Source organism: Myotis nattereri (assembly GCF_964212035.1).
Source record: "Myotis nattereri genome assembly, chromosome: 3".
Lineage (NCBI taxonomy): Eukaryota > Metazoa > Chordata > Mammalia > Chiroptera > Vespertilionidae > Myotis > Myotis nattereri.
In genome coordinates, this window is record NC_138077.1 from 113,986,933 (window position 1) to 114,001,268 (window position 14,336).

A 14,336-nucleotide genomic window follows, 5' to 3' on the forward strand; every position below is an offset into this window, starting at 1 on the left:
TGACTAGAAAGGCTGTGCTCTAAGCCACTGTACTATAATGGTATTTCTTCTCAGGGAGTTAATGGAATTTAATTTAAAGCCTTATAGAAAACTAGGATTTCATTTTTAAATTTTATTTCCAAATGAAATCTGATCATTTCTCTTCATTATCTATAACCCATGGGAGACCAAGAACAAGATTAGAATAATTTCCATGGCCTATGTCTTTTTTTTAAAAAATATATTTTTATTGATTTCAGAGAGGAAAGGAGAGAGATAGAAACATCAATGATGAGAGAGAATCATTGATTGGCTGCCTTCTGCACGCCCCCCCTGGGGATTGAGCCCGCAATCTGGTCATGTGCCCTTGATTGGAATTGAACCTGGGACCCTTCAGTCCGCAGGCCAATGCTCTATCCACTGAGCCAAACCAGCTAGGGCAATCCATGGCCTATGTCTTTAAAATGAGTCTGAGAAATCATTCGGCATCTTGCTGTTTCTATAGCTGGACAACTCAGATCTTTATCCATTGCCTTTTAAAAATATCATCAGTAAATCTTACCACCTGATCTAGAGTTCTTGATTTACTAATAGTATATTAAAAAATCAATATATTTATTTTTAGGATATTAGTATGGATAAAAGTTCTTAAATTTTTAAAAAAACTGTATCTTTGGATTAGAATGAAACAGAAATTGAACTGGGGAGCCTGTTGAGACAAGATTTCCAAGGATTGCATAATGAATTATTGCTACGGATTGGAGAAAACTATCAACAGGTTTTCAATGGTTTGTCAATCCTTGCTTCGTTCGCATCTAGTGATGATCCATATCAGGGCCCAAGAGATAGCATATCACCTGAACTAATGGTAAGAAATGTGTTTTGTGGTTTTTTTCCTCCTTTTTGTAGCTTAATAATGATACTGGTAAAACATCTGTTTTGTGCATTTTTCAAATGCCAGATATGAGTTTAAATTTTAAATTGGGTGTTTAATTTTGAGAAGGTTGAAATTTAAATTGTATGATCACAGCAAGGCATTAACAACATATATTAGCTTGAAAAATTGATATTTTCAAATGATTTTAGATTTTATTTTTTCACTGGGTAAAATGTTTGTGTCTTCACTACTTATGAACTGTAGTTTGGAATATATTTGTATCTCTCCCCAACTACCCCTTTCTTGGAACAACATATTAAAACCTTTTCTAACAATATTTAAATCCACTGTTGGATTTAAGGGGAATTACAGGATATGTTAACCTTTTTATCTTTTCCTATCTTAAATTTGTATCTGAAGTCATTTTACTATTTTATGTTTTCATCTGAAAACATGTAAATCCAAGGCTTACTATGTTTTTCCTTTTGATTGCCCTCCTTCCTTCAAGAGACTCTCAGGATTTCTATCTCTGGTTTCTCCTTTTCCATTCATTCTTTAGCCCATTCTAGTTCGACTCGGTTCTCATTATTCTCCTGAAATTCTTGTCAGGGTCAAAAACAGTCTTCCTACTGTCAAGTCCAGTAGTTACTTCTCCTTTCCTATTTCATTCTACTTTTCAGTAGCATTCAATACAACTGACCATCCTTTCCTATGTGGCATCTATACCACATTTTCTTTTTTACTTTATTTTTATTGTTGACAGTATTACAGATTTCCCCATTCCCATTCCCCCTTTGCCCACCTCCCCTTTTCCCTCTGGCCATCATCACACTGTTGTCTGTGTCTGTGGGTTATGCATACATGTTCTTTGGCTAATCCCTTCACCTTCATTCATCCAGTCCCCCTCTTCCTCCTCCCCTCAGACAGCTGTCAGTCTGTTCATGTATCCAGGCCTCTGTTTCTATTTTGTTCGTTAGTTAATTTGTTGTTGTTAATGCACACCAGAGGATATATTTTTTCCATTGATTTTTATTTTTATTAATATATTTTTATTGATTTCAGAGAGGAAGGGAGAGGGAGAGAGAGATAGAAACATCAATGATGAGAGTATCATTGATCGGCTGCCTCCTACACGCCACCTACTGGGGATTGAGCCCGCAACCCAAGTATGTGCCCTTGACTGGAGTCAAACCCGGGACCTTCCAGTTCGCAGTTCAATGCTTTATTCACTGAGCCAATCCAGCTAGGGCTCCATTGATTTTTTAGAGAGAGTAGAAGGGAGGGAGGAGAGGGAGGGAAAGATGTAGGGTGAGAGGGAGGAAGAGAGAGAGAGAGAGAGACATCATGTGAGATTGACCAATCGATTGTTTGCCTCCCACATGCACCCCAACTTGGAGTGGGGATCAAACCTGCAACTCAGGTACATGACCTTGACTGGAATCGAACCTGTGACCCTTCAGTGTACTGGCTGACGGTCTGACCACTGGACACACCAGCCAGGTCTCATCAGTTAGGTTTTGTTTTTTTAATTTAAATTCTTTATTCTTTAAAGTATTACATATGTGTCCTTTTCCCCCCATTAACCTCTCCCCGTCCACTCCCACCCCCCCAGCATGCCCTCACCCCCAACTGTTTATGTCCATTGGTTATGTTTATATGCATGCATACAAGTCCTTTGGTTGATCTCTTACCCCCCACCCCACCCTTCCCCAGACTTTGCTCTGATGTTTGAGGGTCTGTTAGATGCTTCTATGACTCTGGATCTATTTTTGTTCATTAGTTTATGTTATTCACTAGAGGCCCGGTGCATGAAATTAGTGCACTTGCGGGGGAGGTCTCTCAGCCTGGACTGTGCCCTATCGCAGTCCAGGAGCCCTCGGTGGATGTCTGACTGACGGTTTAGGCCTGCTCCCTATGGGAAGCAGGCCTAAACCGTCAGTCGGACATCCTTAGCACTGCCACAGAGGCGGTAGAGGCTCCCGCCACTGCTGCTGTGCTTGCCAGCCGTGAGCCCAGTTTCTGGCTGAGCAGCGCTCCCCCCATGGGAGCGCACTGACCACCAGGGGGCAGCTCCTGTGTTGAGCATGTGCCCGCTGGTGGGCAGTGTGCACCATAGCGACCAGTCGTTCTGCCGTTCAGTCGATTTGCATATTAGCCTTTTATTATATAGGATTAATTCTACAAATGAATGAGATCATATGATATTTATCTTTCTCAGATTGGCTTATTTCACTTAGCATAATGCTCTCCATGTCCATCCATGTTGTTGTGAATGGTAAGAGCTCTTTCTTTGTTACAGCAGCATAGTATTCCATTGTGTAGATGCACCACAGTTTTATTTTTGTTGTTGTTTTGTGTTTTTTAAAATATATTTTATTAATTTTACAGAGAGGAAGTGAAAGGGATAGAGAGTTAGAAATATCGATGAGACAGAAACATCAATCAGCTGCTACTGCACACCCCCACCTGGGGAACGAGCCTTCAACCAGGGTACATGCCCTTGAACACAATCGAACCCAGGACCCTCTAGTCCAAGGGCCGACCCTCTATCCACTGAGCCAGACCGGTTTTGGCAACCACAGTTTTTTAATCTACTCATCTGCTGATGGTCACCTAGGCTCTTTCCAAATCTTAGCTATTGTAAATTGTGCTGCTATGAACATAGGGGTGCATATGTCCTTTTTGATTGGTGTTTCTGTCTTCTTGGGATATATTCCTAGAAATGAGATTACTGGGTTAAATAGGAGTTCCATTTTTAATTTTTTGAGGAAATGCCATACAGTTTTCCACAGTGTCTACACCAGTCTGCATTCCCACCAGCAGTGAAAGAGGGTTCCTTTTTCTCCGCATCTTCGCCAGCACTGGTCTTTGGTGATTTGTTGATGATAGCCATTCTGACAGGTGTGAGATGGCATTCATTGGTGTTTTGATTTGCATTTCTCAGAAGATTAGTGACTTTGAGCATGTTTTCATATGTCTCTTGGCTTCTGAATGTCCTCTTTCAAAAAGTGTCTATATAGGTACTTTGCCCATTTTTTTTTTTAAATATATTTTATTGATTTTTTACAGAGAGGAAGGGAGAAGAATAGAAAGCTAGAAACATCGTTGAGAGAGAAACATCGATCAGTTGCCTCCTGCACACTCCCTACTGGGGATGTGCCCGCAACCAAGGTACATGCCCTTGACCGGAATCGAACCTGGGACCCTTGAGTCCGCAGGCTGATGCTCTATCCACTGAGCCAAACCGGTTAGGGCCTTTGCCCATTTTTTGATGGGATTGTTTATCTTCCTTTTGTTAAGTTGTTTGAGTTTCTTATAAATTTTGGAGATTAAACCCTATTGGAGAAACATTGGCAAATATGTTCTTGTTGTTTTGTTGATGGTTTCTTTTGCTGTGCAGAAACTTTTTATTTTAATGTAGTCCCAATTGTTTATTTTCTCCTTAGTTTCCTTTGCTCTAGGAGATGTATTGGTAAAGATATTGCTATGACAAATGTCTGGTATTTTGCTGCCTTTGGATTCTTCTAAGATTTTTATTGTTTCCCATCTTACATTTACGTCCTTTACCCATTTTGAGTTTGTTATTGTGTGTAGTGTAAGTTGGTGGTCTGTTTTCTTTTTTTTTTTTTTTTTTTGCATGTATCTATCCAATATTCCCAGCACCATTTATTGAAGAGACTGTTTTGACTCCACTGTTTGCTCTTGCCTCCTTTGTCAAATATTAATTGAGCATAATGGCTTGGGCCAATTTCTGGGTTCTCTGTTCTGTTCCTTTGGTCTATATGTTTGTTCTAGTGCCAGTACCAAGCAGTTTTGAGAAGAGTGGCTTTGTTATATAGCTTGTTATCTGGTATTGTGATCCCTCCAACTTTGTTCTTCTTTCTCAAGATTGCTCCAGCTATTTAGGGTCTTTTTTATTCCAGATGAATTTTTGGAGAGTTTGTTCTAGGTCTTTGAAATATGCCGTTGGTATTTTAATGGGGATTGCACTGAATCTATAGATTGCTTTGGGTAGTATGGACATTTTAATGATGTTGATTCTACCAATCCATGAATGTGGTATATTTTTCCATTTGTTTATGTGTTCCTCTATCTCTTTTTACAGCATCCTGTAATTTTCAGAGTACAGGTTCTTTATATCCCCAGTTAAGTTTATTCCTGGTATCTTAATATTTTTGTTGCAATGCTAAATGGGATTTTTATTTATTTTTTCTTTATTGATTAAGGTATTACCATTGCCCCCGCACCCCACCCCCACTCATGCCCTCACCCCCCTGGTGTCTGTGTCCTTTGGTTGATCTCTCCCTTTTAACCCTGCCCTCCCCTTTCTTCCCTCTGAGATTTGATGGTCTGATCCATGCTTCTCGGGGTTGTTTTTTCAGTTTCTCTTTCTGTGAGTTCGTTATTGGTGTAAAAAAAAAGCCATAGATTTCTGGGTATTAATTTTCTATCCTGCTACATTGGCAAATTCATTTACTAATTCTAGTAGTTTTTTGATAGAGTCTTTAGGGTTTTCTAAAGAATAATGACAATTTTATTTCTTCTTTTCCAATTTGGATGCCTTTTATTTCTTCCTTTTGTCTGATCGCTATGGCTAGCACTTCCAGTACTATATCAAACAGGAGTCGTGAAAGTGGGCATCCCTGTCTTGTTCCTGTTCTTAGGGGAAATGGTTTTAGTTTTTGCTCATTGAGTATGATGTTGGCTGTAGGTTTGTCATATAAGGCTTTTATTATGTTAAGGTATGATCCCTCTATTCCCGTTTTGCTGACAGTTTTTATCAGGAAAGGGTGTTGGATTTTGTAAAATGCCTTTTCTGCATTAGTTGATACAATTATGTGATTTTTGTCTTTCAATTTGTTTTTGTGATGTATCACATTTATTGATTTGTGGATATTGTACCAGCCTTGCATCCCTGGAATAAATCCCACTTGGTCATGGTATATGATCTTTCTAATGTAATGCTGGATCCGATTTGCTAGAATTTTGTTGAGGATTTTAGCATCTATGTTCATCAGGGATATTGGCCTGTAATTGTTTTTTTTTTTTTTTTTGTAGTGTCTTTATCTGGTTTTGGGATTAAGGTAACACTGGCTTCATAGAAACAGCTTGGAAGTGTGCCTTCCTTTTGAATTTTTTGGAATAGTCTGAGAAGGATAGGTTTTAGTTTTTCTTTGAGTATTTGGTAAAACTCCCCTGTGAAGCCATTCGATGCAGGGCTTTTGTTTTCTGGAATTTTTTTGATTTCTGTTTCAATTTCATAAGTAGTTATCGGCCTGTTCAGGTGTTTTGATTCTTTCTGATTGACTTTTCGAAGCTTGTATTTTTCTAGGACTATGTCTATTTTGTCAACCTTTTCCAGTTTTTTTGGAGTAGAGTTCATTGTATATTTTTGCAATCCTTTGTATGTCTGTGGGGTCGGTTGCTACTTCACCTCTTTCATTTCTGATTTTGTTTATTTGGGTCCTCTCTCTTTGTTTCTTGGTGAGCCTGGCTAGAGGTTCATCAGTCTTGCTTAGCCTTTCAAAGAACCAGCTCTTGGTTTTATTGATCTTTTGTATTGTTTTTTTGGTCTCTATATCGTTTATTTCTGCTCTAATCTTTTCTATTTTCTTCTTTCTGCTTACTGTGGGCTTTTCTTGTTGCTATCTTTCTAATTCTTTAAGTTGCAGGGTTAGATAATATATTACCATTTTTTCTGTTTTTTTAATGAAATATATTTTATTGATATTTTACAGAGTGGAAGGGAGAGGAATAGAGAGTCAGAAACATTGATGAGAGAGAAACATCAATTAGCTGCCTCCTGCACACCCCCTACTGGGGATGTGCCTGCAACCAAGGTACATGACCTTGATGAATCAAACCCGGGACCCTTCAGTCCCCAAGCCGACACTCTAGCCAATGAGCCAAACCAATCAGGGCTTTTCTGGTTTTCTGAGGTAGGCCTGTAGAGCTATAAACTTCTCTCTCAGGATTGCTTTCACTGAGTCCCATAGATTTTGGACTGTTGTGTTTCCATTGTCATTCATTTTCAGGATTTTTAAAATTTCTTCTTTGATCTCTTTGGTAACCCACTCATTGTTTAATAGCATGCCATTCACCCTCCAGGTGTTTGAATTTTTTCATTGTTTTTATTGTTGTTGATTTCTAATATTATGACATTATGGTCTGAGAAAATGCTTAATATGATTTCAGTTTTCTTGAATTTGGAGAGACTTTGCTTGTGACCGAATATGTGGTCTATCTTTGAAAATGTCCCATTTGGACTTGATAATAATGTATATTCCTTAGCTTTGGGGTGAAATATTCTGAAGATGTCAATTAAGTCCATCTGATCTAGTGAGTCATTTAGGATTGCTGTTTCTTTGCTGATTTTTCGTTCAGAGGAATTATCCAGTGATGTCAGTGGGGTATTAAAGTCCCCTACCATACTTGTATTGTTGTCAATCTCACCCTTGATTTCTTCCCGAAGTTTTTTTATGTACTTGGGTGCCCCTGTGTTGGGTGTATATGTGTTTTCCAGAGTCATATCTTGTTATTGTATTGATCCCTTTGGCATTATGAAGTGGCCTTCCTTTTCTATTGTTATGGCCTTCACTTTGATGTCTATTTTTTCTGATATATAAGTATTGCTACCCCAGCTTTTTTTTCATTTCCATTTGCCTGAAAGATATTTTTCCATCCCTTCACTCTCAGTCTGTATGCGTCCCTTGTTGTGAGGTGGGTCTCCTGCAGACAGCATATATATGGGTCATGTTTTCTTATCTATTCCACCACTCGCTATCTTTTGATTGGAGTATTCAGTTCATTTACATTCAAGGTTATTATTGGCTAGAGGCCTGATGTACAAAATTTGTGCAAGAGTAGGCCTTCCTTCTCCTGGCTGCTGACAATGGCTTCCCTCTGGCATCCAGGATCCAGGTTTCCCTCCGGCACCTGGGACCCATGTTCCCTCTGGCCGCTGGCAGGCATGTGGGACCTGGGCTTCCCTCCACCTGCCAGCAGGTACCCAGGAGCCAGGCTTCTCTCGCAGCTGTAGCTTCGTCCAGAAGGTCATCTGGTCTAATTAGCATATTATGCTTTTATTATTATAGCTAGGTACTTGTTTGTAGACATTTTTATTTTTTGTGCCTGTATTCCTTCTTCTCTTTTTATTTCTCCTTTTTACAGCAGTCCTTTTAGCATTTCTTGCATTGCTGACTTGGTAATGATAAACTCCTTTAGGCTTTTTTTTTTTCTGTGAAGCTCCTGATTTCCCCTTCAATATTGAATGATAGTGTTGCTGGATAGAGTATTCTTAGATTCAGTCCTCTGCCCTGCATCAATTTATATACTTCCTTTCATCCCTTTCTAGCCTGATGTGTTTCTGTTGAGAAATCATTTGATAATCTAATGGGACATCGTTTTTGGTAACTCTCTGTCTCTCTCTTAGAGCCTTTAAGATTCTCTCTTTGTCCTTAATATTTGCTATCGTAACATTTTCATCTTGTTTGGGACTCTCTTGTGAGTGCTTGTGTGACTCTCTTCTTTCCCAAATTAGGGAAGTTTTCTGACATTATTTCTTCACGTAGGTTTTCTAACCCTCTCTCCCCTTCTTGTCATTCTGGTACCCCTATTAAATGTATGTTGCTTTCTTTCATGTTGTCCCAAAGCTCCCTTAGGCTCTTCTCCTGCCTTTTAATTTTTTTCTCCAATTGCCATTCAGATTGTATGTGTTTTGCTGCCCTGTCTTATAATTCACGAGTTTAGTCCTCTGCTTCTTCTAGTATACTGTTGAAACCTTCCATAGTGTTTTTTATTGTCGCTATATTACTCTTTATTTTCTCTCAATTCTTTTTTAAAAAAATATATTTTACTGCTTTTTTACAGAGAGGAAGGGAGAAGGATAGAGAGAAACATCGATGAGAGAGAAACATCAATCAGCTGCCTCCTGCACATTCCCTACTGGGGATGTGCCTGCAACCAAGGTACATGCCCTTGACTGGAATCAAACCTGGGACCCTTGAGTCTGCAAGCTGATGCTCTATCCAATGAGCCAAACCGGTTAGGGTTTTTCTCTCAATTCTTACATAAATTGTTGATTTTCTCATCCATCTTCTTTATGAACCGTACGACCCTTATTCTGAATTCTTTTTCTGACAAATTGCATGCTTCCATTTCATTTAGTTCCTTTTCTGGCATTTCCTTTTCTTTCCTTTAGGGTTGTTTCTTTGTCTTCCCATTTTTGCTCTCACCAAAGGATCTAACTGTTGAGTTTCACTGTGCCTGTGACTGCAGCGGTGGGCTTGGCGGCAGCTTGTACAGTCACCAGGCCTGGGATTGATTCGTCTGGCTTGGCGGCAATTTGTGTGGTCACAGTGCCCGGGGTTGTTGTGTGAGGCATCTGGTGTTGCTGCATAGGGCTTGGCTGCTTGCATTTGTTTGCGGTTCCTAGGATTTCTGTGTTGGGCTTGGTGGCTGCTACTGTCCAGGGTTGCTGCATGATACTCCTAGGGTTGCTGCATCGGGCTTGGCTGTTTATCCATGGTCGTGGAGCCTGTGTTTGCTTTGTAAGGCTTGGCTGTTCTGGCACGGATGTGGATTCCCTGGGTTGCTGTGTAAGGCTTGGCTGTTTGCACACATGGAGCCTGGGGTTGTTGTGTAAGGCTTGGCTTTTCGTGCGCAGTCGTGGTCCCCGGGGCTTAAGCGTCTGGCTGGTGGGTGGGGAGTGTGCTCCAGAACTTTTAGGGAGGCTTTAGTCTTAGTGTTCCTGATCCACAGCTGAGGTAGTACATGCCTGGTCGGAGTGGTTGTAGGGTCCCTGGTGGTGTCCGAGGGTACCCTGGGTGGAAGTGAGCCTAGGCTTCCAGTCATAGCATCTTTCCACTTCATGATGGTGAGGCCTTTGAGGCAGAGCCGGCTGCCCCAGGAGAGATTGCAGCAGTAGCAGAGGCTGCTGGCTAGGGGAGCCTGGTCTGCCAACTTTTAACGTCCTGTAGAATCTAACTGTCTCTCACTTACACACATACACATCCCACACATTCACACACTCCCATTTTGCACCCTCACTCACTGACACTCTCTCCCTCACTGTTTCAGGATTCTTGACACGATAAATGCCAAGCCTGTTTTGTCTTCTGCACAGAAAGTATAGTGTCAGTCACCGGTGACTGACAAGGCGCTTAACGTGTTAACATATAATCCCAGAAGTGTGATTGCTGGTGCAAAAAGGAGTTCCATTTTTAATTTTTTGAGGAAACTTCATATTGTTTTTCACAGTGGCTGCACCAGTCTACGTTCCCCAACAATGACGTACTAGGGTTTCCTTTTCTCCACATCCTCGTCAGCACTTGTCATTTGTTGATTTATTGATGGTAGCTACTCTGGCAAAAGTGAGGTACTTTATTATTGTGCTTTTTATTTGCAAGTCTCTGATGATTAGTGACATTGAGCATTATTTCTTGTGTGTCTTGGCCACCTGTAATGTCATCTTTGGAGAAGTGTGTTTTCCAGTCCTTTTCCTATTTCCCCCCCTTTTTATGCATAATCCCACTTTTAATATATACATCTGATATAGGAAACTGAAATTTCTGTTTCAAAAGAGAAAAAATAGCTGAATTTGGCATTTTAGTAGCATGCCATAAAATTCATCATGATTAATTCCCCATTAAATTATGGACATGACTGTATCACATTTCGTATTATCAACAATAGCAGTGAAAAAAACACTAAACTAAAACAAACATGAAATTCAAGCAGTGCCTGACAAACCATCTCTGGTGACACAGGTATGTGTCCTGTGAGCATATCTTTCTTCTACCAGATTTAGGACACAACATGAAAAGGTGAGAATGTTCAGAGGAGGTTATTCTTTGCTGAATTCGAGTATCCAAATAAGCGATTCAGCAAATTTTGAACACTTTTTCTTATTTAACAACAATAACAAAAGATGGGTAGAGAAATACACATACACATAAACTCCAAAGTGCTAAAGTTAAGCATTAACAAACCAGGTTAATGATTTATGATCAGTTTCCAGAACTCCAACTATAAACAATACAAAGTGCTCCTCAATACTATTTTTGCAATTGTTTGTAAGGGTAAGCATCAAGAAAAAGAAAACATATCATTGTATAAACCAGCTAAACTTTGACACAGAGAATTGAATAATTTTTGATGCTACATCACAAAAATTTCTGATGTATATCTTATGTGAAAAGGTTTTTACAAATCCATATATATAATAAAAGTGTAATATGCTAATTAGACTGGACAGCCTAACAACCTTCTGGATGTCGTTCTGAACAAAGCTGCGGTGGCAGGGGCCGAGACAGAGGCGGTTAGGAGCGATCAGGCAGGTATGAGAGTGGTTAGGGGCAAAAGGGCGGGCAGAGTGGTTGGGGGTGATGAGGCAAGCAAGTGAATGGTTAGGGGTGATGAGGCAGGCAGTCAGAGTGGTTAGGGGTAATCAGGCAGGCAGGAAGGCGAGTGGTTAGGAGCTAGCGGTCCTGGATTGCGAGAGGATGAGGCTGGGTTGAGCTACTCCCCTCCTGTGCACGAATTTCGTGCACTGGGCCTCTAGTCCTATGTAATAAAGCTGGAATATGCAAATGGACCATCACTTTGTGACAAAGATGGCAGCGCCCACAGCCAGTAAGGAGGGAATATGCAAATAGACGCAACAAAGATGGCTGCGGCCGGGCCGGGTCACTTGCATCATCACCATGGTGATGACACAGGCATTCCACCCTCCCCAGCCATTCCAGGCCTCTGGGCAGCACATGAAGGTGGAAAGGCAGAGCGAAGGTGGAAAGGAGGCTCCTGGCCAGAGTGAAGGCAGTAAGGCGGTTCCGGTCAGAGCAAAGGCGGTGCCGGCAGCCAGGGGAAGGAAAGCCTATTCTTGCACAAATCTTCGTGTGTCAGGCCTCTAGTACATATATAAAAGACTTAGATGACAAACTCTGGTCGACCGGTTGCTATGAGATTCACTGACTACCAGGGGGCACACACTCAATGCAGGAGCTGCCCCATGGCGTTCAGTGCACTCCCACAGTGGGAGCGCCGTTCAGCTGACCAACCTGTCCTGGCGGCTCACCAGCCTGGCAACAGCCACTCACTCCCTTAGTCGTCCTGCAGGTCCAATCTCTGGAGAACAGGCCAGGCACCAGTGGACTGGTGCCGCCAGCATGATCCCAACAGTGCTGCTGGCACTGCGGCATGATCCCAACAGTGCCGCACCACGTGCGGGTGCGCATGTACAGTGTGATTGAAACTTCATAGCCCATGCGCAGAAGTTGGTATTTTGTGGAAGAGCCACACTCAAGGGGCCAAAGAGCTGCATGTGGCTCACGAGCCGCAGTTTGCCAACCACTACCCTAGGTGATGCTTCAGGTCAAATGCCGAGTTATGGTACTAAAAGCTTATGAAAGTTCAGTTTGTATCCATGCTTCCATTAATTGTAAATTGACGTGAACCTTTCTGAGTGAACTGACGCCAGTAAATATCATTCATGCACTTGGTGGTTCTCTCAGTATAGCAGGTCATTGTCTTAATGTAAACCTTCAGGCTTCTTTCAAGTAACTGATTCCAAACATGAAGTGAATATAGTTAAATAAAGCTCTCTGCAGCATGGTTGTGTCAACATCCTGTGGGTGGCTGTAGTATTGTAGGTGAGACTGTAGATCATGCGAAACTTTTCAAGATGTCCAATGTCAGAATAAAGTCTGTTCACCCGGGAGAACCCATGACTTTCCCAGGTATAGTCTGAGCTCAGGATGTTGGCAGATGCTCTTCTGGTCTGACAAAGTCTACCTACCCAGAATCGGGAGACCTCAGGTGGTCTAATCATGTCATCCTCCAAATCTGTATGGGGAAATCAATGAAAAGTATCTTCAGAGACAACGAAACGAATTTCTTCTCTAAATAAGTGGTCATTTCTTCCTGAGATGCGTCTTCATCTTCTCTTTCTTCTTGATGCCTTTTCATTCTTTCCAGTAAGACCTCTAGCTCAGAGAATATACATTCCCAAAGTTGTTGCTTGTAAGGGATGTATTCTTTATGTTGTCATTAGTGAGGTCACAAACCCAGAACTTGTTTACTGATATTAGCCTGAATCCATTGGAGATTTCTGGAACTCCCTCTGGATTGATACTACTACCAAAAATGAAGCTTGCCAAAGCATGATAATATGCCAGTAGAACCACAGTATGTACCGGTTCGGTCAGAGATAATTTATTTTCTCCAGTTTAAATTTCTGAATGTGCTTCCTCCCAATTAAAAAAGCGGCACACGGACCAGACCGTTCAGTGCCTCAGCCCCTCCTATCAGTCTCAATGTGTTTTCTTCTTTACTTCTCTAGTTGTAGGACTTCCATTCAGCCAGCTTTCAGGCAATTCTGGATGATAGTTGTTCTGTATTTCAGTTATAATTTTGATGTGGTTGTGGGAGGCAGCGAGTACAGGCTTTTACCAATGTCGCCATCTTGATTCTACCCCAACAAAGGGTCTATTTTTATTGTCATATCAGCGTTAAGAGAGCGAGCAGGTAATGTTAAAGAATCTAGTGGGTAGAAAATTTGTGCTCCTCTTAGTCCTGGGCAAGGAGAGGAAATGGTGTTACCAGAACCTGGTGGGGTGCTAGAATTATGGTGTGGGGGGAGGTCTATCACTATACCGGGATGTAGCCACCACCAGAAACACCTCAAAACAAAGAAGGGGTAGGAAATATAAGTGTCATGCTTTTCCCTCCTGCTCTCAGTTCCTCCATTGGTGCTTCCTGTTGAGTAAATTTATTGGGAGGCCAGAGAGAGGGATATTGAGGATGAAATCTGGTAAGCCTCCCACGTACATAGCAGTGCAGAAAAGGGCAGAGAATGGATCTGAGTATGAGAGAGGATGGCAGAGACTATCTAACTTCGTCTTTGTCATCTCTACTTCCCTGTCATAAGCATCTCAAACAAGTCTAAACATAACATGTCCATTAGAAATCTTTGCTTTCCTTCTCTCATCTGTTTATCTCATAGTCTTCCCTATCTCAGAAAATTGTACCACTATCAACCTAGTTGCTCAAATAAAAACCTGGGAGACATTCATAAGCCCTCCATTTCCTTATGCTTTATAATATCAGAAGTCCTGTCACATTTCTCTCCAAAATATATCTTTCCATCTCTGCTGCCACTACCCTCATGCAAGTGACCATTTTTCTTCCAGACAACTGCAACACACCCTAACTATTCTCTCCCTTCACTCTTCTCTTCCTACAAATTTACTCAGTTATTTACACAGCAAAGTGCTTTTTTACAACTTAAACTTATATCATTGCCGAAATTTCTTCTATGGTTTTTATTGCTCTTAAAGTAAAATCTGTAAGACTGTATGTGATCTAACTTTACCCTCATATTGTACAACTTTTTTTCTTCCATTCTCCCTAATTTGTAGCATTGTTTTATTTGTGTTTCTTAAGCATGTCAATTTTTTTCCTGCTTCAAAGCCTTTGTACTAGT

At 41.1% G+C, this 14,336-nt stretch overlaps 1 protein-coding gene and 1 pseudogene across 2 annotated transcripts in view; one reads left to right on the forward strand and one right to left on the reverse strand.

The window, feature by feature from the left end:
• The window catches only part of ATR (ATR checkpoint kinase), a 199,601-nt gene that overhangs the window by 62,436 nt on the left and 122,829 nt on the right, over window positions 1-14,336 (forward strand). Inside the window, exon 16 of the mRNA XM_081086154.1 lies at window positions 662-847. Within this exon, the coding sequence (XP_080942280.1) occupies window positions 662-847 (186 nt within the window). The remainder of the gene's footprint in view (window positions 1-661; window positions 848-14,336) is intronic.
• Window positions 12,223-13,080, reverse strand: LOC308516899 (sestrin-3-like; annotated as a pseudogene). The gene has a single exon. The product of its transcript is annotated as a sestrin-3-like (transcript).